This window comes from Antennarius striatus, chromosome 22 (assembly GCF_040054535.1).
Source record: "Antennarius striatus isolate MH-2024 chromosome 22, ASM4005453v1, whole genome shotgun sequence".
In the NCBI taxonomy this organism is placed as follows: domain Eukaryota; kingdom Metazoa; phylum Chordata; class Actinopteri; order Lophiiformes; family Antennariidae; genus Antennarius; species Antennarius striatus.
The window spans coordinates 16,249,251-16,274,677 of record NC_090797.1 but is presented as its reverse complement, the minus strand read 5'-3'; the positions used below and the strand labels follow the sequence as shown (position 1 = coordinate 16,274,677).

The 25,427-nt window shown below is 42.7% G+C and overlaps 2 protein-coding genes and 1 long non-coding RNA gene across 3 annotated transcripts in view; 2 read left to right on the top strand and 1 right to left on the bottom strand.

Moving 5' to 3' along the window:
- LOC137589729 (uncharacterized) overlaps positions 1 to 20,044 on the top strand; it is a 35,776-nt gene extending 15,732 nt beyond the window's left edge. Inside the window, exon 8 of the mRNA XM_068307570.1 lies at positions 19,665 to 20,044. Within this exon, the coding sequence (XP_068163671.1) occupies positions 19,665 to 19,916 (252 nt within the window). The 3' untranslated portion in view covers positions 19,917 to 20,044. The remainder of the gene's footprint in view (positions 1 to 19,664) is intronic.
- LOC137588998 (uncharacterized) lies at positions 8,127 to 9,621 on the top strand. The gene is made up of 5 exons (XR_011034121.1): positions 8,127 to 8,176; positions 8,262 to 8,342; positions 8,419 to 8,492; positions 8,591 to 8,668; positions 9,381 to 9,621. It is a non-coding gene; the product is annotated as an uncharacterized lncRNA (long non-coding RNA).
- On the bottom strand, positions 15,787 to 17,413 carry LOC137589569 (uncharacterized). Its single transcript, XM_068307413.1, has 2 exons — positions 16,800 to 17,413; positions 15,787 to 16,431 (listed from the first exon to the last, which is right to left on the bottom strand). Exons 1-2 carry the CDS (start codon positions 17,176 to 17,178, stop codon positions 16,142 to 16,144), a joined length of 669 nt encoding a protein of 222 aa, XP_068163514.1. The 5' UTR covers positions 17,179 to 17,413; the 3' UTR covers positions 15,787 to 16,141.
- Positions 20,045 to 25,427: the final 5,383 nt, after the last annotated feature.

The following is a 25,427-nucleotide window of genomic DNA, read 5'->3' as shown; positions in this document are numbered from 1 at the left end:
TTTTTAAATGTATATATATTTAATAATCAGAGATTTGGCCTAAAATAGGCCATAATCCATCTCAGACTTTTGGCCCATTAAAAAAAATTATCTCATCTGATTCTATAATTTAAAAAAACAAGGTGCTGAGTACAAGTGGCTGGAATGAGTTCCTTCTCAGGGTGTCCAAGCTCTCCCTTAGGGACAGGGTCTGAAGCTTGGTCATCCAGGAGGCGCTTGGAGTAGAGTTGCTTCTCCTCAACGAGAAAAGTCACGAGAGGATTTAGGCATCTGGAAAGGATACCTTCTGGACAGCTCCCTGGTGAGATGTTAAGAGCCACCTCCCGCCATCAGGCAGGGGAAGGACCAGGATACGATGGAGGGACTATGTCGCTCAGATGGCCTGGGAACACATTGGGTCCCACAGGACAAGATGGATACGTGGCCAGGAGGAGGGAAGTCTGTGCTTCCCTGCTTAGGCTGCTTCACCTGTGACCCAAACATCAGGGTAAAGAAATAAATGTGTCTTTTTGCATTGTGCTCAGACCATGAAGCCCCTGAGGGTAAACATACATAAGTTATCAAAAATTACAATGAATGAATAAATGACAGAGTGGATCTCATTCTTCTGGCACGATGGTCTCTGGGTGTAAGAGGGTAGCAAGACCTGATTTTTCAGAAGTGGACTAGGGTCAGAAATTTTTATACTGTGACCTCGGGGCTGATTTTTTAATATGTTGTACTACACTCCATTTAGAACCGAACTGTGGTGATTTGGTGTCTCTACGACTTTCCTGTGCCCCCTGGCGCCATGGAAACTTTGCACAAGTCTGGACCTTGAGGTCCAATAAATCAGCCATTTTTACTTCAAATGAGCTGAAACTTTTGGAGGTCATTCAGATCACCTCCATAAACCAAAGTCTTCAAGGATGTGTCTCTAGGTAGTTCCTGGAGCTACTTCCTGTTTTGGAGGGGCTATCAAAATGGTTCTACCACCACTTGATTTTATAATTTTCAGAGGTCCCACAGTCCACGTTTCATCTCTCTAAGTGCCACAGAGGTCAAATGAGAGCAAAAGAGCAACAGTGTTCAAAAAACATGTCTGTTTGGCCCTTGTGTATGCCTCGAGGCCCCTGGAGGTCTGAAAATAAGTTTGAGTACTCACATCGGACCCCATATCAAGCCTGTAAGTTTTGGTCCAAATCCGTAAATTTTTGGCCATTTTAGCCATTTTGTACTCTAGAGGTTTAATTGTCAACTGTGAAACAGGCCCATGTTTTGTGAAGAGCACGCTTGGAGGAGGAGCTGATGGGAGGATCAGGAAGTGGGAGGAGCTTGAGGCAGGAAAATTGATAAATTAGACTGGGACCAGGTGTGAGTCCCTTACCATTTGCCTTGCAACAGATCCCTACACCTATCTGACAGCAATTGTTTGTCTGCATAAGAATGTGAGTTCCTTTGGTATCCATAAATGAATTATCTAGCCAGTATCTTTGTTGTTTGATGATAGACCTATGCTTTGTCTTGTTGTTTGGTTGTTTTACAGAGGTATTTTTGTTACACATTTCATGCATGCTTATGTTTAGTTTCTGTTCTGTTTAGGTAAAATTAGCATTGATTGCTGTCAGCCTCTCGTTCGTTTCATCTGCTGCCATTCGAAAGTAATCATAAATTACGAAAAAAGGATTCTTGAGTGTTCCCTTTGCCTGACCGCACGGCCATAGTGTTCAAGTCCCTGTAATCAGCCCACCTGCAAAACCCCCGTACAGCCCAAGTACTTTATACCATTTGAAGGCCCCTTTTGGAGCTAGGGATCTCATATTGCACATCCAAACTCACGGGGAGACCTAATACCTGGTAGTATTTTGATGTCAATATATACTCAAAAACCAGGGAGCAAGACTTATTAATGCAAGACTCATTAATGCAAATTTAACATCCTCAGGTTTCATCACTAGTAGGCGTCAAACATGGAAAAGGGGGGTTCTCGTGGGGCTAGACCCTTAAAAACTGATCCAGTGGATCATCTCACTGCCCTTGATAGTCAAAAAACATTTCCGAAGTCAAATCCACTGAGAACTCCCATTTCCATGACCAAAGCCTCAACAAATTTGTGGCTTGTTTTTATGGAAAAGAACTTTTTGGTATCCATGCATTTTAATTTTCAACTAATATACTGATGCATGCCCCCAAATCACCTGGACCAAAACCCGATAGACCTGATGGAAATAAGTCCACTTTGATTTTGGGGTTGTGTGTATATGCAGCAGCACAGGGCCTTCAGAACAGCTTCACAGTATATGGAACTCTATGGGATAGATACTTACTCAAGATTTGTCCTAGGTCAGTCTCAGGTGAATACAGGTGACGGTGTATCAAACAAAGAATAGTGAACTCAGACATCATAGAGCAGATTATCATAGACCGTTACAATAACTACTGAATGGATTTTAACATTTATGACATTTACTGTTGTAGTGATGCAGCACTACAAGGGGTCCACAGTCTCTAAGAGATCTAACAGATTTAGAGTTGAGGACTGGAAAATCTGTGGGGTTAATTCCTGTATTTGCAGATTGATTGAATAATATGAGTTCACGGTGTTTGTCTATTTCTTCATTCATTTAATTGGTTTAAAGTTTAATTAAAAATATTAAACCAAGTTAAGAGGATAAAGTGTTTGGTTTGAATTTTTATAGTTCAGGATTCATATTAAACTGTTTGTTTTAGATAAATTTATAAAAAGTGGTCATCATGAAAGGAGCAACGAAGCTTTAGTTTGAGTTCTGAGGTGAGAGCGCTCCTGTGTGCCCATCCCCCACAGCCTTGATGTCCAATTATCCAATCAGAGCAGAAGTAGCGAGTGGAAAAGTTCAGCTAGTTAAGGGAAGATGGAGCACATGCACCCCATGTCTCCTGACACTGACACCCAGAACGTCTTCATGGATCAATCTCAAAGAAGATCATGTATTTTACGGAGCCACCACAAGAAATGTGACGAAAGACTTGAAAATGCTCAAGTATTTTTTTTTGGCACCGAGAATGATTTAAGGTTGTTTTGTGTTAAATAAACATGACAGTGAAAGCGAAGATATTGTTAAAATAAATACCAGTGATACTTTTAGTCATTGTATTTACAAAATTATTTGTTAATGTTTTTTTACATAAGGAAACGGCGACGAACTAAAAAAAGCCTACATCTCCATGTGCCTCATTGCGACATTTAAGTTTCGTTTTTGTTGAGCAGAGACAAAATGAACGACCGTTGTATTTTCCAAAAACGTGTTTTCCCCACAACTGCAAATAAGCAGCTTGTTTAAAGCAGTAGTCCTCCCTAGATTAGTGACGTGCAGTTTGAGTGACATGATGAACTGATCCTGCGTAGCATCAGACTCCGTGCAGCAGCAGTACGGCAGGCCGCGGACACGCAGGCCTGAGCGCGCGTTGCTTGTAAGAATCAAACGTCATGTTGACGGATCGAGCGGAGTCGCCGATAAAATAATGCAGTAAATGGAGGCTGGCTGACAACCTGTTGCAGACCTGCTGTTGGACTGAATCTGATGAGGGAAATGTTAATGAGCATCACCTGTCACTTCTGTAACATCCATAGTCTGCACATTTAATAATTTAATTATTTGTAACGATGATGGATTTGTTTACACATACTGTTCTGACCCCCTAAGTTTTGGAGGATCGTTATGAGCGGCTGCGCTGTTTGTCCTCGCAGGCTTTCGTAGTTTGAAGTTTTAGCTCTGCAGGTAGCGACAGTTATCTCCACTCACCGTTCCTTTTGTCTGCCTGAAAAGCTCATAAGTCCGTGAGTAAATGCATTTATTGGAGTGATTTTACTGGTTGTGGTGTCGCGGTTCAGTTTGCTGTGTGCATGTTAGTTGGTCTACCGGCGCTGATGCGCTAGCCCGTTAATGGGACTTTTCATGTCGTGTTAGCATTGAGCTAATCGCTGTTTGTCCTCGCAGGCTTCCGCAGCGCTAAGTTTTAGCTCTGCAGGTAGCGGCAGTTATCTCCACTCACCGTTACTTTTGTCTGTCTGAAAATCTGGTAAGTCCGTGAGTAAATGCATTCATTGTTGGAGTGATTTTACTGGTTGTGGTGTAGCGGTTCGGTTTGCTGTGTGCATGTAAGTTGGGCTACCGGCGCTAATGAGCTAGCCCGTTAATGGCACTTTTCATGTTGTATTAGCATTGAGCTAACCGCTGTTTGTTGTTGTTAGACTGTGGAGAAAGTATGAGAATCAAAGTTTGACATGTTAGTTTTGTATGTTTGTTTCACCGTGCTTTTCAGTAAAATATCAAACCTGCCTGAACACTCCGATGTTTTATTGGGAAACTGTTTAACTGCCTGCCAAGCTAGACGTCAGCTATATTCCTGCGAGGGCAGAATACTGATCGTCATTTTTCAAGCTTAAAGTAATTAAAATGTAATTTCCCCTAGGGGATCAATAAAGTGTATCTTCTTCTTCTTCTTCTTCTTCTTCTTCTTAAAGGGACAGTAAAGTCCATTTTAAGTGACAAATGTTATTTTCTATTGATATTGTTTACTTTTCACGAGTGCCATAATCGCGCTATAATCTGGTCATAGAAACATTTATACAACACCTCCAGTAGCTCCAGACATGAATTATACACTAAACCTTGGGAATTCAGAATACTATGGGTTGTCCGAAAACGATCTTACCTTCAAATCTCTTTGAAATCCTCCGAGGTAAAGTGTTCATGACAGATTCTCGGATCCTTGGTCATATCGACCTGGTTTATCCGTGCTCCCCATCTCCTTCCTAGCTTCCCAGAAGGTATTCTAAAGAACGACAGGCCCTTGTCTTTGTTTTCTTGATGTTCTGTTGACACAACTTTTCACTTCACAGGTAACCATGATATTTATGGAGTTAACCTCGTCGTGGATTGCATTGTTTCTTATGGCTAAAAAGCTATGTTGGGTGCCAGTGACGTATGACACCCACGTGACCACCGAATGCTCAAACTGCTGTGGCGCAGATTTTAAGTTGTTCTGACCAAAGGGATGATGCTACACATACAAAATTTATTCTTCTATTTTTCATAGTGAACAACATATGTCACTTAAAATTAACTTTACTGTCCCGTTAATGACAGCTTTGCACCCGACAAAGTACACATTACTGGCTCAAACTATTTTAAAATTACACAGCCCCCCTGGTGACATTGGATAAAAATAATTCTGGAGATAGTTAATACATAGCCACAAGATAATTCAAATTTAGGAGAAAACAATATTTTAATATTTATTACCAAACCCGACTGGATGCAAGAATTTGTATACATGAGTCACGTGTTTGTTCAACTGGTCTTGCAGAAAGACAAGTTCATGTCAGTTTGGGCTTTCTGCCAAAACAATCCAAGGGACTTGAGATGCCTGTGCATTGTAGACATAACACAATCCTCATTAAAAAAAAAGAAACATCTGTCTAAAACTTAAGATTGTAAAAGCAGAAATTATCTGCATTCAATCCATCAAAATTCACATACATACGAGTAATATGTTCCTGTTTGATCTAGGATTTTGTTAGACATGTCTACACTGTCATCTCAACTGAGTTTCACAAAGTCATTCAAAAGCCAGAGTCCAGCAAGAAAAAAACATGCCAAATGTTTAGAGAGTGACATGTAGGTAATTTTCAAAGGTAATTATTTGTAGATGTATGATCTTTCTTTGGCAGTGTAGAAGTTTAATACTGAATTAAGCAATAAATTATTTGCACAACTGATAATCGCCCATTTTTCCCACTCTTGCATGGCTATGAAGGCTGAAAAAGACCACTGCCCCTCATCCGATGAGCAAACACCTCCTCAAGAGAGGCCTGGAGATGAACCTAATAAAGTAAGCTACCTCCCATCAACACCATCGCCATCCAGAGAAGATGAGCTGCTGTCAGAGGAGTCTCTGTTATCCAGCCATTGTGGATCTGATGCGGACTACAAACCATCATCATCACCATCATCTAGTGAAGATGAGATGCTTGAACAGGAGTATCTGTTTTCCTGCTACAGTGGATCCGATGAAGGGTACAAACCATCGTCATCATCCAGTCAAGACGAAGCACTGGCACAGGAGTCCCAGTCATCCCACCACAGTGCACCAGAGAAGCACCAAAGAAATTCAACTTTCAGTAAAACTAAGATTGGAAAAGCTAAGGACCAGAAGGCTAAAGGTAAATCAATCCAAATAGTTAAGCAGTCGAAAGGAAAACAAAGTTACAAGATGGCAATGAAAAGCTGAAGATAACTGTCAAAACAAGCAAAAAAAAGGGTGGTGCCAGGGTCTGGGACAAAGCTCACTACTGCGTATACTGTAAGAAGGCTCAGTTAAAGATAGCTAGATATCTAGAACGAAAACATAATAATGAATCGGATGTTGCCCATGCGTTTAGTTTCTCAGTTGGCTCCAAAGAAAGAAAGACACTGTTAGAAGGCCTTCGTAATAAGGGTGACTGGCAACATAATCTCACTGTTTTCCAAGAAGGACATGGTGAGATTGTGACGTGGAAACAGCCTTCTGGGGAGGTGGACATAGCAAACTACCTACCATGTCAACACTGTTATGCAATGTTCAAGAGGACTGAACTCTGGAGACATAGGAAGTCGTGTAGAGAACGGAAAGAGGAAATACATAAAGGCAAAAGATCTAGAGTACAGAAATCTTCCTCACACCTAATTCCAGTTAGAGAAGCATGCAATGGAGTACAAAAGATCATTAATTCAATGGTACAGGATCATGTAACCATTCATATCAAAAGTGACAAGATGATTTGTGCATATGGAGATGCCTTGTTTGCAAAAAAGGGCCGTGAACAATCTCAACATCGATACATTGCACAAAAGCTGAGAGAACTGGGACGCTTTGTACTGGCTGCCAAGGAGATTGACAAGGATGTCAGAAGTCTTAAAGACCTTTGTAATCCAGTAAGTTTCAAACTTGCAATCCAAGTGGCAAGGCATGTGTCAAACTATGATGCAGACAAGAACGAATATGGAAAACCATCTACAGCTGTTAAAATTGGCTTTTCACTCAAAGGTGCAACTGAGGCCTGGATAGGCCACTGCTTGATGCTGTCTGATGTCAAAGCAGAGAAGAAGGCGAAAAAGTTCAAGGAGTTGCTGGATAATTCCTGGTCCACTTACGTGTCGGCTAATGCTCATAGCACAATTGAGCAACGGAAGTGGGGTAAAGAAGACAATGTACCTCTGACAGAGGATGTAATCACTCTACAGAACTACCTTAGGAAAGTGGAGGATGAGGCAAAGGCAGAGTTAACAGAGCATGTGAGCACTACAGCTTACAAAAAGTTGAGTGAGAGCCTTCTTGAACAAATAATCTTGTTCAACAAGAAGCGTGAAGGAGAAGCATCACGTTTAACCCTTGAGACATATCTAAAAGCAGACACTGGCCCTGTAAATAAGGACAATATGAAACAACTGAGCAACAGACTGACACGTTTGGTGACACGTGGAAAGAGAAGGAGAAAAGTCCCTATCCTACTTCTTGAGCAGACAAAAGATCCACTTGACTTCCTAATCGAAAAACGGAGAGAAGTCGGCATACTTGAGGAGAACCCATTTCTCTTTGCAAGGCTTGGCACAATAACCAATCTTCGTGGGTGTGACTGCCTCAGAAGATATGCAGAAGAGAGCAAGGCCAAAAATTCACAACTGCTGAGGTCAACAAAGTTAAGGAAGCACATTGCTACCCTATGTCAGCTTCTCGGCCTCAACAATCAGGAACTCGAGCAAGTTGCTCGTTTTATGGGACATGATATTACAGTCCACTACGAGTACTATCGGCAGACAGATAAAACTTTCCAAGTGGCAAAGATAGGCAAGCTCCTGTTTGCAATGGAAGATGGAGCTGAGGCCCTGAAAGGAAAGTCCCTGCAAACATTGGACTCTATTAATTAATAGAATCAATTACGCAATGCTGTCTGTCTGTTTCCCTCTCTCTGCTTGTCATCGTCTGTTTTTCTATTTTTTTTAACTCATTTATATTGTAAAAATAAGTGTTCAAATTTCCTACTGTTATTATTTTGACAGGGAGAGGACATAAAGGGACCCCAACCAAAGGTTGGGGTCCCTTTATGGTCAAGGTGACGGCCTGAAAAGGACATCAAATGCAGCTCACACTGGAAGCTCACAGGAAGCTCATGATGGTATGCAATAAAAATTACTTTAGTGGTCATATTAGGAATGGGGTTGTTAACGCTTGTGATTGCGTTTTTGTGTACGCTTCATCAGATGAACAGATATCTGCCGAAAGCGCATCCATTCAAAGGAAAAAGATAGTCAAAAGAAGAAAGGAACATGATGACGACTCGGGTAATTCCAGGCTATATTAACACAAGTAAGTTGTCTCAACCTTGGTATTTACATAGTTTTGTCATCTTTCATAAAGAGGTGCCACATTCATCTGCAATGGCACTTGTAAAGAGACAGTGTCGCCGGCAAAAGAAGATGATGCAGACACAGGTAATACTTTTCTAATTATTTGAATTTTCTTCCACTCAACCATTGTTGTTTCTGAGATTTAAGCAATTTAATTTGACTAAAAAAATCATTCTGCAAAGATGGAGAGTTGCAACGAAGCAACAGTGGGCTGCAAAAGGTGATCTCAGACAAAACTGGTCCAGGCACTGAAAACACAGGTAATGTTTTATATCTGACTCTGATCTTGTTTCACTGTAATTTTGTTTTATATTTAAGATGCATGATGATGGTTAGGGTTAGGGTTAGTCTATAACATTGGCATGCGTAGAGTGTTATAAATCCAACATAAGTAACTAAATTTAATTTTTATTTGAAGTCCTTGTACATTTATGTCCATGGCCCATAAAGAGTAAAAAGAATTAACAAAACCAGATGGAATGATACATCAGAGGTGTTTAGTAAAAATAAAGGATTTTCTCACAATTAAAGGATTGCCAAATAAAAACTTCACACACAATACCAAAGCAAGATGATCAGTTAATCACTTAGTAAGAATTGTCTCATCGTAATTTAAATGTTTTTGGATTCAGAAACACATTAATATTTGGGACACACAGACACAATGGACTGTATTACAGAAAATACTTTAGCAAAGCGGAGTTTAAGTAAACTGAAAATTTTAAAAATGCTGTGAAGTGCACAATGCACATGAATTATATCTTGACTGTACTTATTACTAAGATGTCCTTCAAATCAACAGTTATGGGTGTTTAACTCATGCTTTATAAGAATTGAATCAACGCAATTTTTATATTTTTTATTCTATTACTGTTATTACTTGGTCAAGGGCAGGGATCAAGTAGTTTAACGTCAATAACGTCTTAGTTTAGCTCAACCTCCAGTAAACTCTTTTTGGTTTTTGTTTTATAGATTCTCCAGAAGCCAAGAAAAGAAAGAGACCCTGGACTGGGGAGGAAAGGGAGGCAGTGAAACGTCGCCTCACAAAATTTATCACTCTAAAAAAGGTTCCTGGAAAGCAGGACTGCGTTATGGCCATTGTAAAAGAGTCCCCAGCCCTAAAAGCCCGGACATGGAGAGAAGTGAAACATTTTGTGTATAATGAAATTGCAAAAATCAAGAAACGGCTTAAATTTTGAAGGGAGGTCAATAGAATGGGAAAATCAACATAAGGGCAAGGAAATTAAGGGGAGAGAGTAATTGGTACAAATAAAAATAAAGGTGACTGCATTTCACACAACTTGTTTTTTCTGTTTATTTACACATTTAAACTTTACTAGTATTGAATACAGGGTTATTGGATGTTTCATTTTACTGAAGAGGAAAACATGACTTCAGAAATTATGGGAAACTGTCTTACCCATTACACTTCATATGTTAGTCTACTTAAATTATGGTAGACTTTGTTGACTAAAATGTAAATTTAGGTCCTCACTTGGCTGGTCAAAAACTTTTTTCTAAATCCTGGTGTTTATTAAAATTTAAGCGAGTGTATTGGGTGAGGGCACCACCCTGAGTTCAAAAATGTTTTTTTGTGTTTCTATGTCAAGCAGAAAGGGTGGTTCTCACTTTGTAAGGGAACGCACGCAGTCCTCACTAGGCAGTATGTACAGGAATGTGTGTGTGTGTGTGTGTGTGTATTTGACTCCACACTCCTGATGCATGGAATCACTCAGTTCTGAGGAAAAAAATATGGAATCACTCCATTTTGAGTAGAAAATAAGGACACACCCAGTCTATTTCCTTTCCTTACAACAGAAAATGTACAACAAAGCAAATGAAGAAGAAATGGGAGGAAGCTGGAGTCAATGTGACAGAACTGTTCAAAATTGCCTAAAGGAAATGGGATTTTCATGCAGGAAAGCTAAAAGGAAACCATCATTGCTCACTGCTCTGCTCCACCTGCTCACCAACTGCAAATGCTTCAATCCCGAGGACCCCGCAGGTGTGAGACAGGTGAGTCGTCTCACACCTGTCCCGGTCACGTGATCCGGAGCGTTCTGATGCTGTGTGTGTGTGTGACCCCGGGTGATCTGGTGCCGGAACACGCTAGCGCACAGGTGCTGGGTCAAGGTGACGGACCAGTGGATGGGCCAGTACTGAGCCGCCCTCAGGAACCTGGTGGAGCAGTTCAGCAACGACCCGGATATGGTTGCCATTGGGGAGAAGATCGAGAAGGTGAGGGGGCGTGTCTGCGCGTGGGCCGCCGCCGCCACAACCGATTGACACGTGTGTGTGTGTGTGTGTGTGTCCAGATGCTGGACCTGAATCTTTCCATCAGCGTTCTGGAGGCCACAGGAGGAGAAGGAGGCGCGGGATAAAGAGAAGGAAGATGATGAAGAGGAGCCGTCCAGAGGTATGTGTGTGAATGTTTTAAACCTTTTTTAATCAGCAATATTTCCAAAATTAGGTCCTCTTTAGCCATGGCTGATGCAGAAATTTTGATTCATGCCTTGGTGTCCTCTAGACTTGACTATTGTAATGTTCTGTTATCGGGGTTGCCTCGGTCTAGAACTAGGGGCCTTCAGATGGTTCAGAACACAGCATCAAGAATATTAACTAAAACTAGGAAATTTGACCACATCACCCCAGTATTAGCTGCATTACATTGGCTCCCGATTCATGTGAGATCCGATTTTAAGGTACTCTTATTGACGTACAAAAGTATTAATGGGCTTGCTCCAACCTATCTGTCTGAACTTGTTAAACCTTACACGCCGATTAGGGCTCGCCGCTCTCAGAATACAGGTCTCTTGTGTGTTCCTAGAGTTAAAAAGAAGTCGGCTGGCCAGAGGGCCTTCTCCTATCGTGCCCCTTTCTTGTGGAATAACCTCCCTATAGGTATTAGACAGTCTGAATCCGTAGATGTCTTTAAATTTAGACTCAAAACATATCTGTTCTACCTAACATATAAGTAATATCGGGGGTGGCAGTCTCAATGTTTAGGTTTAGCCTAGTCCTGCCGACGAGCCGTAGGATTTCTTAGTTAGGCCCCTGCCTCCCATTAATCCTCTGCTATTCTGGTCCCTCTAGCACCACTCTCCCCCTGCTCTCTCTGTCTCTCTCCCTCCTTCTCCTGTTCTCTCTCTCAGGCCTTTGTGTGGTGGATCATCGGCAATCGGCTACCTCTGTCTGCTTCCGTGGCTGGCGATAGCACAAGCTGCACAATGGTCTTGTTTCACCATCCACTAGGGGAGTGCTGGTTCTGCCTCATTTGGTTCTGCTGTGGTTTTGGGGTTTTGGCAGAGTAATCTTACACTATAACTTCTTTTGAGATCAATGACTTAGGCACTGTCTGGTCTGTCCTCAGAGGGGTGGATCCTCTGATCGGTGACCTCTGTGTGCTTCATCGGCTGGTGGTGACTCGCTCTACTGGATGGATCAGCGTGCCTTTGTCATACATTTATTATTGTTATTGTCATTGTTATTATTATTGTGTTGTTAATCTGTACATGCGGTATCTATTGCTTCATCTGTCCACTCCTGGAAGAGGGGTCCCTCCTCTAGTCTTCCTGAGGTTTCTCCCATCCATTTTTTCCCCTGTTAAAAGGGTTTTGGGGGGAGTTGTTCCTTATCCGATGTGAGGGTTGTACTGCTACAGGACACAAAGGTCAGAGGGATATCATCCATGTGCAGATTGTAAAGCCCTTTGAGACATTGTTTGTGAATCTGGGCTATATAAAAAAATAAATAAAATAAAAATAAGAAATCTTGGAAGTGGAAAATTTCGTAAGTAGAGACGCGTTTTCCATGTGAATGCCCTAACCCATTCCAAGCACACAAAAATTCCGACATGTTTTGTAAAGCATAAAAATGCATGAAAACATGTAACGAATCCATGTTACGATTAGATTATTACACAATAAATGAGAGTTGTACATAACGTAATAAACAAAGAAAAGAGTAAATAATAATAATGATGGTCATTTACCTTTTAACTGCTGTCCTCATTGTTTTTTGCCCTCTTTGGTTCATGCCCTCTTGCCCCACCATGAACAACAGAGTGAATTCCAGTCCTCCTTCTGAACTTCTCCAACCACCCATGCGATGCCTTAAACTCCTTAAACTTCCTTTTGTTTTAATAACGTGGTGATTGTAGATGCATTATAGACATATTCTTTGGTGAGATCAACCAAACGCATCCCTTTTTCAGGCTTTTCTATCATCTCTTGATTTGTTTGTATGGACAAAAAAACTCTTGTCTTTTCTTTTCTTCTTTTCTCCATCACTTTCTTGGGGTCCATGGCGAATACGTACTCAAAAAGGTATTATATTTGCGCAAAATTATCAGAACACTGAGTGCTGAATGCCAAAGACACTCCATAAACACCTCTAGCTCCACACAGAGGTGGAGTTGCATCCCTCTTAGCCAATTGGATGCCAGGAAGATACATAATAGTGATAGCCAATGGCAGAGAAGCTATGAGAATGTTGCGTTTGAGTATCAGCCGATACTGTGTTTTTATTCGAGTATCAGCCGATACTGTGTTTTTACATTACACAAGTCAGAATTTATTTCGTAAGTAGAGGTAATATTTTCCTGCTGAGAAATTTCGTAAGTAGAACATTTTGTAAGTAGAGACATTGGTAAGTAGAGGTATCACTGTATTCATGTAGAGAGACGGTTACGGTCATCTCATGTGTGAGGAAACGGATGGATGACTTAGAGGAACGAGGACGGCCCACAAAATATTTGTGTCCTGCTGCCAAAACGTTGTTGACTTGCCTTAAGTTCGATTTCTAAGAAAAACACTGGAAGTAATAATGTGATGAGAAAAGTACTGTGTGTTATCTTAATGTAAAAATGTCTTCATATAAAGTGTAGATTTGAATCAGATGAATTTCACTTTCAAGACGCAGATTAATTACAATTGTCAGGAATGTTGTGTGAGATTAGGTTTTGGGTTCGGGGAAAGGCCTCTGCTTTATCGTCCTCTCTCTCTTTTAGGGTCATCGAGGGGGAGCTCAAGCAGGGAACAACCCACCTCTGACCCCAACACAACAACTAACTGAAGAGAAGAGGCAATTGGTGGAAGAGCTGACCATTGTGGTCCGTATGATGGGTGATCGGGTCAGAAATGATCCCGAGCTGGAAGAGTGAGTCACTCAGACACTTCAGAGCCGTTTCAATGTACCAGGTTAGAAGTGTCCCACTCTGCCCATAAATGGGAGAAGAAATACACTTCAATCAGGACAGCTGTGACACATCATGTTTTAATTTCTCACAAGATTACTACCTGTGTAAAACGAAATTCCGCAATATACATATTGGCCCGAATATATGACGATCCTGATTATAAGACGACCCCCTCTTTTTCAAGTCTCAAGTTTGAAAAACATACTTTTTGAACACCAAATTTAATTTTTACACAGAAAATAATTACAGTACATCTGAAACAAATTATTCTAACAATGTATTCGAGAGGAAACGCATGTTATTTTGCCTCACTCAAATCATGCAAAAACTGTCTGTCATATCTGGAGCTCTTGGGGGCCGCTGAGGACTACGGAAAGCTTTTCTCTGACTGAGAGCATTTTTTAGGCGATCTTTTTGAGCTCTCCATCTCCATACATTACACTCTGTGACACCATATTTCACAGCCGCTTTGCAATTGTTTGAAGACTCTGCCTCATTTATCACCATCATCTTGAAGTTTGCATCATAACTTCTCCACAGCTGTCGATTAACCTGGCTGATGTTCGACCCACTTCTCTCCAGGTTGTCGCAACGTTTCTCCATTTTCTGTTATCTATTCTCTTATTTTCTTCCCTTTTCTTTCTTACCGCTATTTTTTATTTTTCTTCTTCGTGACAGGGGTTCGCTTTTGGCCTGGGGAGTTAGTTCAGCATTTGCTTTAAAGATATCTGGCGCCATCTAGCGTTGTGAATGGGTATAATGTCTAGACCCCGAATGTTAGACGACCCCCATTTTTTCAGTCTCATTTCAATGCAAAAATTTACTGTCTTATATTCGGGCCAATACGGTAAAACCACCTTCTATCTGTATTACCTTTTCCCACACGCTTATAGACTGTTTAAAGCACTTTTGTGTGTCACAGAAGTGCACTGCGTCCCGTGAGACATAAGCATGAGCTGCGAACGCAGCGCGCTTCCAGATAATGTCAGCCAATAGCATGCGAGTATGGTATCACGTGACAACCTACTAAAAATCAGCGATTTAGTGAAGCCGTGCATCTTGAACCGTGAACAAGCTAGCAATTACTCTACAGTGGTGCTGCTCGTTGGGGGTTGTGGCAGAAAGGGGAACTACAACAGTCGGACATGGCGGTATGCGTTTGTATATCTTTGTACCCCCCCGTCCAGGACATCGCACACAGACGCTGCCTAGCCAGAGCACACCACATTCAGTCTGACCCTACCCACCCTCACCATGGACTGTTCTCCCTGTTGGCGTCAGGCAGAAGGTTCCGCAGCATCCCTTACAGCTCATATTGACAAATTTGATTTTTAAAAAATCAAGTTAATCTCTCAAGTTTTTGTGCAGTTGTAAATTAAATGTTAACCGAAGCCACAAAAGTGACTTGTATTCAATGAGTCTGGATGACTTCATCTGTTGCCTCACCAGTTGGTCCTAGGCTGGTCAGAAGACAAAAAAACACAAAACATGGGAAGTTTTGCACAAACAAGCAATTGAAGTTATAGATGAAACCCTAGGCGCTACGGAGACAGAGACATCTACTGGGACCGAATGGACAGTTTGAAACAGCAGTGTGTCACAATGACTGTCCAATTTAATGTATGAATTGCTTGAAAAAAATATATATTGAGAAAGGTGTTTGATTTGGCTCTGGGGATGAGAACGACACAATAATAAAAAATATCACTGCAATTTTTTAAAAATGCAATAATCCCTCGTTCCTCGCTGTTAACTCATTGACTGCCAGACACATTCAGAGCGGACAGCTCCTCAGTGCCAGAGATTTTGAGCATTTTCACTGAATTTTGAAGGCCCACCAAATATTCATTTTTTAGGCTACATAAGCATTCCACATATCACCCGAAACTTTAGACTGTCTTCTTTCATCAGAAAAAAAAAGTTTGTTTCTAGCATCTATGTGTGTTTAGTTATTGCCTGTAGAACACAGGGTGGTTTCAGCAAAAACGGCTGATTTTGACCAGAAAACGGAGATAATGACGTTTTACTGCACAGAAGCAAATTCAAGCAAAAGTCCAACATCAAACTTCTGAAAATACTTTTACTTATTGAAACAATGAAAACAACATTAGAAAAATATTTTTTGATGAACAAATGATTTTATAACAGTTTTGAAAATTAGACAACATAACAAAGTACATTCATTTCACTGTCAACTGTCAGAACCATTTACAGGTGAGTGTGTGTGGGTGAGTGCGAGTGTAATCAATGATATTTATTTTGCGTGTGATACGCAGTGAAGCATTCTCCTGCATGCAGGGGAATACGACAGGCCTTGCACCACATCCTGGTCTCACTCCTCCCACCCCTTCTAACACACACCCGACATTTCCTTGAGGGATGTGCTTTTTTTGTGGTGGCCCTCAAACGTTCCAGCTTGTGCCTGGACATCAGGCCATCGAGTCTGCCTTCTGGGTCTCTGTTTCTGAGTGACCTGGTTTGCAGCACGTCTTCGACCTCCATCTCCTCGCCCTCCTCATGTGACACGTACCCCTTTTCAGTGTGGCAGAGCTTCAGGATGGGCCTGTATAAACTGCCGTGCATACAGGTTGTTCTGAGAGGCAATGTGACCCAGCAGCTCGTCAGTCAGAAACAGCTCCATGAAGTCAACCGGCTGGTCTGAATCCAGGTCTGCAGCCGCATTCTGGGGACCAGGGGTTGCCACGAATGGGAACTTAGTGGGTTTCCAGCCATCATGACCCCAAACACCTTCATCCACCTCCAGTGATTGGCGTCTCCTCGCACCTCTCCCTCTTGCAGATGCACGTCCTCTACTCGTTTTAGGGACTGTAAAATATAGAAATATACAATTTTACACTATATATATATGCATGCTTGAAATAAGTAGGATATCATTTTACACAACATATATATATATATATATTATATACACACATGCCTGAAATATGTACCATTCTACAAAACATACACACACACACACACATATTATACATGTATACACACACATGCCTGAAATATGTACTATTCTACAAAACATACACACACACATATTATACATATATACACACACTTGCCTGAAATAAGTACCATTTTACACAAAAGAGTAATACATTCATGGATGGGGAACAACTTATGCGGGATGGAGGGCCGACGCGTGTTTTTTACATCATGCAACAAAGTAGCAAAATAGTTACCTTTGCTCCTCAGCTCCTCCGTGGGCTCCCACGGGTCTGGGGAGGACTCCCTGCTGCTTTCTGACGGAATCCACTCAGATGACGAGTCCGGGTCCGGTTCAGAGTCAGACCTGTCGCCGGACAGACGCAGCGGAGAACCCTCCGCAGCGGCGCTCCCATGTGGGACGCCGCCGAACTGCGGGGGGGCCCCGCTACAACCCGCCACGCTTTCCTCGCCTCCGATCCGGTCTTCAACCTCCTTGGGTGCATCTCCTGCCCCCCCCCGATCCTTACCGCTGTCGCTCATTTCCACAGCAGCTACACCGCCAGACAAGCTCTGTGCCAGTGTGAGCTGCTTGAACCTGCCTCCTCCACATGCTTTCGCCTTGCGCTTCGCCATTTTGCTCTCCACTACTGCCCCAACACCGACGCTTCTTCGTCGTTTTATCTGGTGATCTAGGGTGTGAAACACTGCCCCCGACCGGAATAAATGGAATACAAGGCTGAAAATCACACAGAATGTGCGAAACGCTTTGATCTAACGTTCCCTATAAAAAACGCCTAAGACGAAATATGACGTCTTTGGCACTCAACGTTTGGATTCTATAAGACGAAATATGACGTCTTTGGCACTCTGTGAGTTAATGCGTTCCAGGACCGCCTGTGAAAAACAAAATTCTGCTATATAGAAACAAACTATTTTATTATTTACGGTAATTTAAACGTTTCTGAACCGTCCCCATACTGATGTTACACCACCTTCTATCTGTATTACCTTTTCAACACCCTGATAGACTGTTTAAAACACTTGTGTTTCACTGAAGTGCACGGTGTTCCGTGAGTCTCAACAACACGCACACGGACGCTCTCAGCCAATAGCATGGGCGTACGGTATCACGTGACTACCTACTAAAATTCTGCAATGTAGTGAAGCCGTGCATCTTGAAGCGCGAACAAGTGTGGGGTTACTGTCGTCTCTTAAATTGGGACAGTCTTCACACGTCTTCAGCCAATGAAACGGCTCTAACCGTCAGCGGAGGCTCTGCCAGAGTTCATCAGCCAATGAAACGGCTCTAACCGTCAGCGGAGGCTCTGTCAGAGCTCATCAGCCAATGAAACGGCTCTAACCGTCACCGGAGGCTCTGTCAGAGGGACGGCTTCATTCCTCTGCTCAGGAGCTCTTCAGGAAGTTGGCTTGGTCAGTGGGGGGCGCTAGTGAGTGGAACATACCAGGCCTTTACCAATGCATTTAAATGTGTCTTATCAACACCGACAGCTGTTAGCAGAGGACGGACCTGTTGCCATGTGTTGATGTTGTGATCACATGACATGCTGTGACGTCTTATTCTCTTATTAAACTGAAACAGAAACCTCCCAACAGGTTACGTAATAAATAAATAACAATGGTTATTATCATGACTAAATGTTTGCATGTCTCTCTCATAGACAGGGTTTCTGTACAACGCGGCTCTGAGGAGAGGTGTTTTCGGGTGCTGGCAAGAAGCATGATCCCACATGACCTTTCTTGGGAGAACATCTGTGTCCTCCTATATGTTGCTGGCAGGCTGGCTGTCAGGGTGGGAGAGATCTAGAGAGATGATCAATCTGGAGTCGACTGTGGTCTCTAGATTTTCAGTACATGCCTGCCTGACACTGAATGTGTAGCTAAGCTAATGTAAGCTGTGATATGTAGCCTACAGTTCAGTTTGAACTCAGACTGCTGCACGCGTGACTAAACATCTTCCTTCACATGTGGATCAGATGAAAAGTGAAAACAGACTGAAACTCAAGTAGAGTTTTTGTTACCCTGTTTTACCTTTCTGTATTTTACATGTAGTTATAATTTGCAACTGATGTGTAAAAATTTATCATTTTCAATTTAAGCATTGCAGGATTTTCTTTTGTGAGTTTGTGCGCAATTGAAGAAATAGATTCTAATCTGATAGGGTAAACAAGGCCATTGACAACTGATCAGAGGACACTGGATTCTGTTCCATGATGATTCATTATATTATTCTATTCTATCTAGGATATTTTGTTACTTACTGGCTCTAGGCCGGCTCTCCCTGCAACCAGTCGCCACGACCACGGCTCTCACCAATAAAAACTTTATAGGTCAAGACAAACTCGTCAGCAAGTTTAGCCGCATCTGAAACCTTGCTTACCTTCGGCTCATTTAGGTAAGTAACAACACGATCAGGCAGAGTATTTTTAAACTGCTCAAGCAAAATCAGTTCCTGCAAATCCTCCAAGGTTTCTGCGTCAGAAGAGACACCAGCGGTTGAAAGAGTGGCTAAACCGGAAGCAAATTCAGTGTGAGACTGCTTCTCTTTCCTGAATGAACTGAATCACTGACGAGAAGCTTCAGGTACCAGCTCAAATACCTTCAGTACAGCAGCTTTAACCAACTGATAGCTACCACTGTCTGTAGCACTCAAGGCTGAGAAGGCCTCCTGGGCCTTGCCAGTGAGCACACATTGAAGCAGCAGAGTACGCTCAGCATCAGACCGATTACACGCTTCAGCTAAATGCTCAAATAACATGAAGAAAATATCAGGGTCCCGATCATTAAACTTCGGAGCTAAACGTAAATTGACGGCAACCTCAAATGACGGAGTGGGAGGAACACGTGGAATGGACTCTTCAGCGTTTGGCTCAACCTGAAGCTTACCTTCACTTATGAGATCCAACTTGTAAAATTCCAACGATTACACGCTTCAGCTAAATGCTCAAATAACATGAAGAAAATATCAGGGTCCCGTCTTTGGCACACATTGAGTGCCAAAGACGAGGTATTTCGTCTTAGGCTTTTTTTATAGGGAATGTTAGATCAAAGCGTTCCGCACATTCTGTGTGATTTTTATCCTTGTATTCTATTTATTCCAGTCAGGGGGCAGTGTTTCATACCCTAGATCACCAGATAAAGCGACGAAGAAGCGTTGGTGTTGGGGCAATAGTGGAGAGCAAAATGGCGAAGCGCAAGGCGAAAGCATGTGGAGGAGACAAATTCAAGCAGCTAACACTGGCTTGTCTGGCAGAGTAGCTGCTGTGAAAATGAGCGTGAGCAGTAAGGAGTGGGTGGGTGCAGGAGATGGTCGAAAACCGGAGCGGAGGCAAGGAAAACGTCCCGGGTTGTAGCGGGGGCCCCCCGCAGTTCGGCGGCGTCCCACGTGGGAGCGCCGGTGCGGAAACTTCTCCGCCGCGTCTGTACGGCGTCACTTCTGACTCTGAACCGGATTCTTCATCTGACTGGTTACCGTCAGAAGGCAGCAGGGAGTCCTCCCCAGATCCGTGGGAGCCCACAGAGGATCTGAGGAGCAAAGGTTACTATTTTGCTACTTTGTTGCATGATGTAAAAAACACGTGTCGGCCCTCCATCTCGCATAAGTTGTTCCCCATCTATGAATGTATTACTCTTGTATAATGGTACACATTTCAGGCATGTGTGTGTATATATATATATATATATATATATATATATATATTGTGTAAAATTGTATATTGATTTCTATATTTTACAGTCCCTAAAACGAGTAGAGGACGTGCACCTGCAAGAGGGAGAGGTGCGAGGAGACGCCAATCACTGGGGGTGGATGCAGGTGTTTGGGGTCATGATGGCTGGGAACCCACTAAGTTCCCATTCGTGGCAACCCCTGGTCCCAAGAATGCGGCTGCAGACCTGGATTCAGACCAGCCGGTTGACTTCATGGAGCTGTTTCTGACTGATGAGCTGCTGGGTCACATTGCCTCTCAGAACAACCTGTACGCACGGCAGTTTATACAGGCACATCCTGAAGCTCTGCCACACTCCAGAGAGAGGGTGTGGAAACCGGTGACAGTTCCAGAGCTCAAAAAATACTTGGGTCTTATGTTCCTCACCGGCTACATAAAGAAACCCAGCCTCAGCATGTACTGGAGTGAGGATCCAATCGAAGCCATTCCGTACTTCAACAACACCATGCCACGCAACAGGTTCCAGCTAATTGGGAAGTTTCTCCACTTCAATGACAATGCCTCACAGGATACTGGAGATAAACTTTATAAAGTGCGTCCTGTCCTTGATTCTATTATTTCTAAATTCAAAGAGCTGTATCAGCCCCATGAAAACATTTGCATAGATGAGGGGATGATGCAGTGGCGTGGCCGCCTGAACTTCAGGGTTTACAACCCTCAGAAGCCAGTCAAATATGGCATCAAATCTTATATTTTGTGTGACTCGCGGACTGGCTATTGTTATAATATGTTGCCTTATGTTGGCCAGCCGAGCACACTCCCGGACATTGTGTTCTCCCTCCTTGACCGCCTGACCGAGCAGGGGTACACAATATTCATGGACAATTTTTATAACTCCGTCAAACTGTGTGAGCAGTTGTGTAAAAAAAACCCTAATGTCTGTGGAACTCTGAGGAAAAACCGTGGCAAACCACAGATCATCAGAGAGCCGTCAAAGACAGACTTGGGTGAGGAGGGGAAGGTGGTGCGGCACAACGGCCGGGTACTGGTCTTGGTCTGGCAGGACAAGCGCCTGGTGAGGATGATAACAACCTGCCACAACGACAGGATGCAGAGGGTGGAGGTGTGGCAGAAGGGTCAGCTGGACAAAGTGGCACAGCTCAAACCGGAGTGTGTGGTACAGTACAATTCCTGCATGAATGGGGTGGACAAACTTGACCAGAACATTGCTTACTACCCCTTCATCAGGAAAACTCAAAACTGGACAAAAAAGTTTGTCGCCTATTTGTTCCAGATTTGTGTGTACAATGCCTATGTGTTGTTCAGGTCCAGGAACCCAGGGATCAACAAAACACACCTGGAGTTCATGAAGTGTATTGCAAGGTCCTGGACTGAAAAGGGGTACGTGTCACATGAGGAGGGCGAGGAGATGGAGGTCGAAGACGTGCTGCAAACCAGATCACGCAGAAACAGAGACCCAGAAGACAGACTCGATGGCCTGATGTCCAGGCACAAGCTGGAACGTTTGAGGGCCACCACAAAAAAAGCACATCCCTCAAGGAAATGTCGGGTGTGTGTTAGAAGGGGTGGAGGAGTGAGACCAGGATGTGGTGCAAGGCCTGTCGTATTCCCCTGCATGCAGGAGAATGCTTCACTGCATATCACACTAAAAAAAAAATATTGAGTACACCCACACCCACAAACCCACCCATACATACACTCACCTGTAAATAGTTCTGACAGTTGAGAGTGAAATGAATGTACTCTTTGTTATGTTTTGTCTAATTTTCAAAACTGTTATAAAATCATTTGTTCATCAAAAAATATTTTTCTAATGTTGTTTGTATTGTTTCAATAAGTAAAAGTATTTTCAGAAGTTTGACGTTGTAGTTTTGCTTGAATTTGCTTCTGTGCAGTAAAACGTCATTATCTCCGTTTTCTGGTCAAAATCAGCCGTTTTTGCTGAAATCACCCTGTGTTCTACAGGCAATAACTAAACACACATAGATGCTAGAAACAAACTTTTTTTCTGATGAAAGACGACAGTCTAAAGTTTCGGGTGATATGTTGAATGTTTATGTAGCTTAAAAAATGAATATTTCGTGGGCCTTCAAAATTCAGGGAAAATGCTCAAAATCTCTGGCACTGGGGAGCTGTCCGCTCTGAAAGTGTCTGGCAGTCAATGAGTTAAACTTCGGAACAAAACGTAAATTGACGGCAACATCAAATGACGGAGTGGGAGGAACACGTGGAATGGACTCTTCAGCGTTTGGCTCAGCCTGAAGCTTGCCTTCACTTATGAGATCCAACTTGTAAAGTTCCAACTGTAGCTTTGTGTTGCCTGGACATGGGCTAGTTCAGATTCCCGCAGACGGGCCTCCTGTCTCAGCTTTTCTACCTCCACAACATTCTTTTGTTGTGGCAGAAGGAGCTCCTCTGTCGCTCAAACGTCAAGCCAGTCCCAAGCCCAGCCAAAGCAGGAGCCAACACTTTACTGGGCCCACTGACCTTAGCCAAAGCTACATCAGACAGCCTAGTCACATCAATCGGAGCCCTTGTACCCTCCCCCAAAGGAGACAAAATATTCAGCTCTACCAATTGGGTCTTTAACGTGGCCAGCAACTCCTCTTTGTTCATCCTTTTACAAACTTCAACACTATGACAATCAGCTACTTGAAAGAGCTGATCTCTTTTATGAGAGTTGAGCAAATCCTCACATGGAGCCTGAACAAAATCTTCAATCGAAGCCACTTTTTTTCCTCAGCACCAAACCACGTCAACACTCCACAAGCCAAATGTAGAAGTGAAGACAGAATTCTCCACTACTGCACAACAGGATTAATGGCTGCTTTGAATTTGGAACCTCATCCCTCTGGCTAACTGCCTAACCAATAACTAGCTAACTCACTCAGCCCTAGTCTTCATGCAGGGTTGTGGCAGGATGAATTAAGCACGACGCCCAGCGACCCGGTTAATTTTCAGCACGCTGAAAATCACCTGGACAGTCCTGGAAGTGCCCCCGAGCAACGCTCTAACCACTTGCTGCACAAAAATAACAAACTAAAATAAAAAAGGGGTCAACAGAGACAGCCAGTGCCCCATGTTGCTTATGCCTATCAGGAATAAGGGTTCCAAATAAATTACCAGCCCTCAAATCCTACTGGCAGCTCAGGAAAACATGTTCTAACATTTTGCAGGCCAAAATATATGGAACAACATGCTACTGGAATACCAACGTCAACCAAAAATCTGTGTGAAGCACTCCCTTAACAAGCTACACATTTACCAGAGTCCCAGCACTAAAGATCCCGGACGAGCCCCCATTTGTTACCACCTGGCTCAAGGCCGGCAACAAGAGGGAGGCCACACAGATGTAACAGTCAAAGTTAGTTTTATTTAACTAAAACAAATGAGCTAAAGCAAGTCACTGAATGCATGCGTAGCGCCTGTAGTCTGATTAGCAACCACAAATGATACTAACATTCTTGCTAGGTTCGGAGAGCTGGTAAGGGTTAGACGATACCATGAGGTTAACAGTTGACAATTTATTGCCACAACAGTAAATAATTTGCCGTGAATGAAAATAAAAGATAGAGTCTTTAAAATGGTAGAAAAATAATAAAATAAAACGTTTAACAGGAAGTATTCCTCCTTCTTTGTAGAAGGTTAGAGTTCAGCTCCGTTTGTATTCGTGTTCAGTGTGTGTAATGTTCAAAGTTCATTCTGTAAGGTCACTACCCGGGTAGAGTTTTGTGTTATGTTCTTATCTGTATCACGAGTGAAGTGAGATGATGTCAGAAGCTCCTCGGAGTGGATCCCACAGTTGGCCAGACCGTGCACCGTTCCGTCTGAATGGCTCGTCCTTAGTGGCTCGCCACCGAACCTCCTCGGCTCGGAATCTGAATCAAGTCCTAATCCATAAAACCAAAAACCAGTCTACACATAGAGTGTAGAACAAATCATTACTTCCTATTCAACTGACATCTTTCTACTTTCACTTTTCACTCTACTTTTTTCTTATATATACCCAGATGAAGGATATACAGTGATACCTCTGTACTCGACCGCCTCTATACTCGACCAAATCGGTGCTCGACCAAAAAATTCGAGTAGAAAATGTATCGGACCCCGAACAGATTTTCGGTACTCCACTAGCCGAGTAGACCCGAACGCGCTCCTCGCTAAGACGTACGGAAATTATAGCAAAATATGAAAGTGGTGTACGAGTGTCCGACCTCGCGTCGCAGTACGAAATGGCAAAGTCAACCATTTCCACTATCTTGAAGCAGAAGCAACTGACAATGGACAGGTTCCTTCTTAAAGAAAAGAGGAAGGCTACTGCCCAGCCAGATTCACCTCCACGGAAGAGAGAGAGAAGGGAGGAAACCCCTGGAGGCCCGTTACCTAGCGTCATCATGGAGGGGATTCCCCTTCCATGATGACGCTAGTGCCATCAACCACTCTCAAAAACGTAAGTAAATTATACAAAATGGTTTATAATGCTTTATCTTTATCATGTACTGCTTGTGCACATTTACGTCTTCATTGTTGTTTAGATACACGTTCTTATAATATTTTAGGTATTTTTCTTAATGGTAAGAACGGATTAAAATACTTTCCATTATTTTTTATGGGAAAATTGGTTTCGGTGGTCGAACAAATCGGTGCTCAACCACCACCTCAGAACGGATTATGGTCGAGTACCGAGGTACGTCTGTACTGCGTTTAAATGCTTTAAATCAATCTGCATGTTTTTGTAGTACAGTATAAGTATTTTACCATGACTATTATTTATCTTGAACTTACATTTCAACATGAATCAACTTACTCAATACAATAGAGCTCTGTTTATATTTAAAAACTGCTCTATGAATCAGTATTTATCTTTTTAACCATAGATTTTTATCTCTTTTTTCCCATAGAGTGACAGTATGAACTCATTCTTTTTAAACAACATGAATATTTAACCAGCTTTAGAGCAACAACACTCCATACGTCCGTCCCCAGGACCATGAAGAACAGTTAGCATGAAGGGCTATCAGACACACATTCTGCACCACAGCTGTCTCTGGTTCTCATGTAGCACCACAGTGAAGGCTCATTAGCTTAACCAGCTAGTAGCGCGTTAGCTTGTATAACTTCATATATAGCATTCACACCTTTTGCAGGTAAAACCTAGCGTTAGCAAAGCGGCGC

Coding starts and splice junctions, on each gene's coding strand:
- LOC137589569 (XM_068307413.1), bottom strand. CDS start 17,178: ATGGCGAAGCGCAAGGCGAAAGCATGTGGAGGAGGCAGGTTCAAGCAG. Junction 16,432..16,799: donor GGAGGAGCTGAGGAGCAAAG/GTAACTATTTTG, acceptor TATATTTTACAG/TCCCTAAAACGAGTAGAGGA.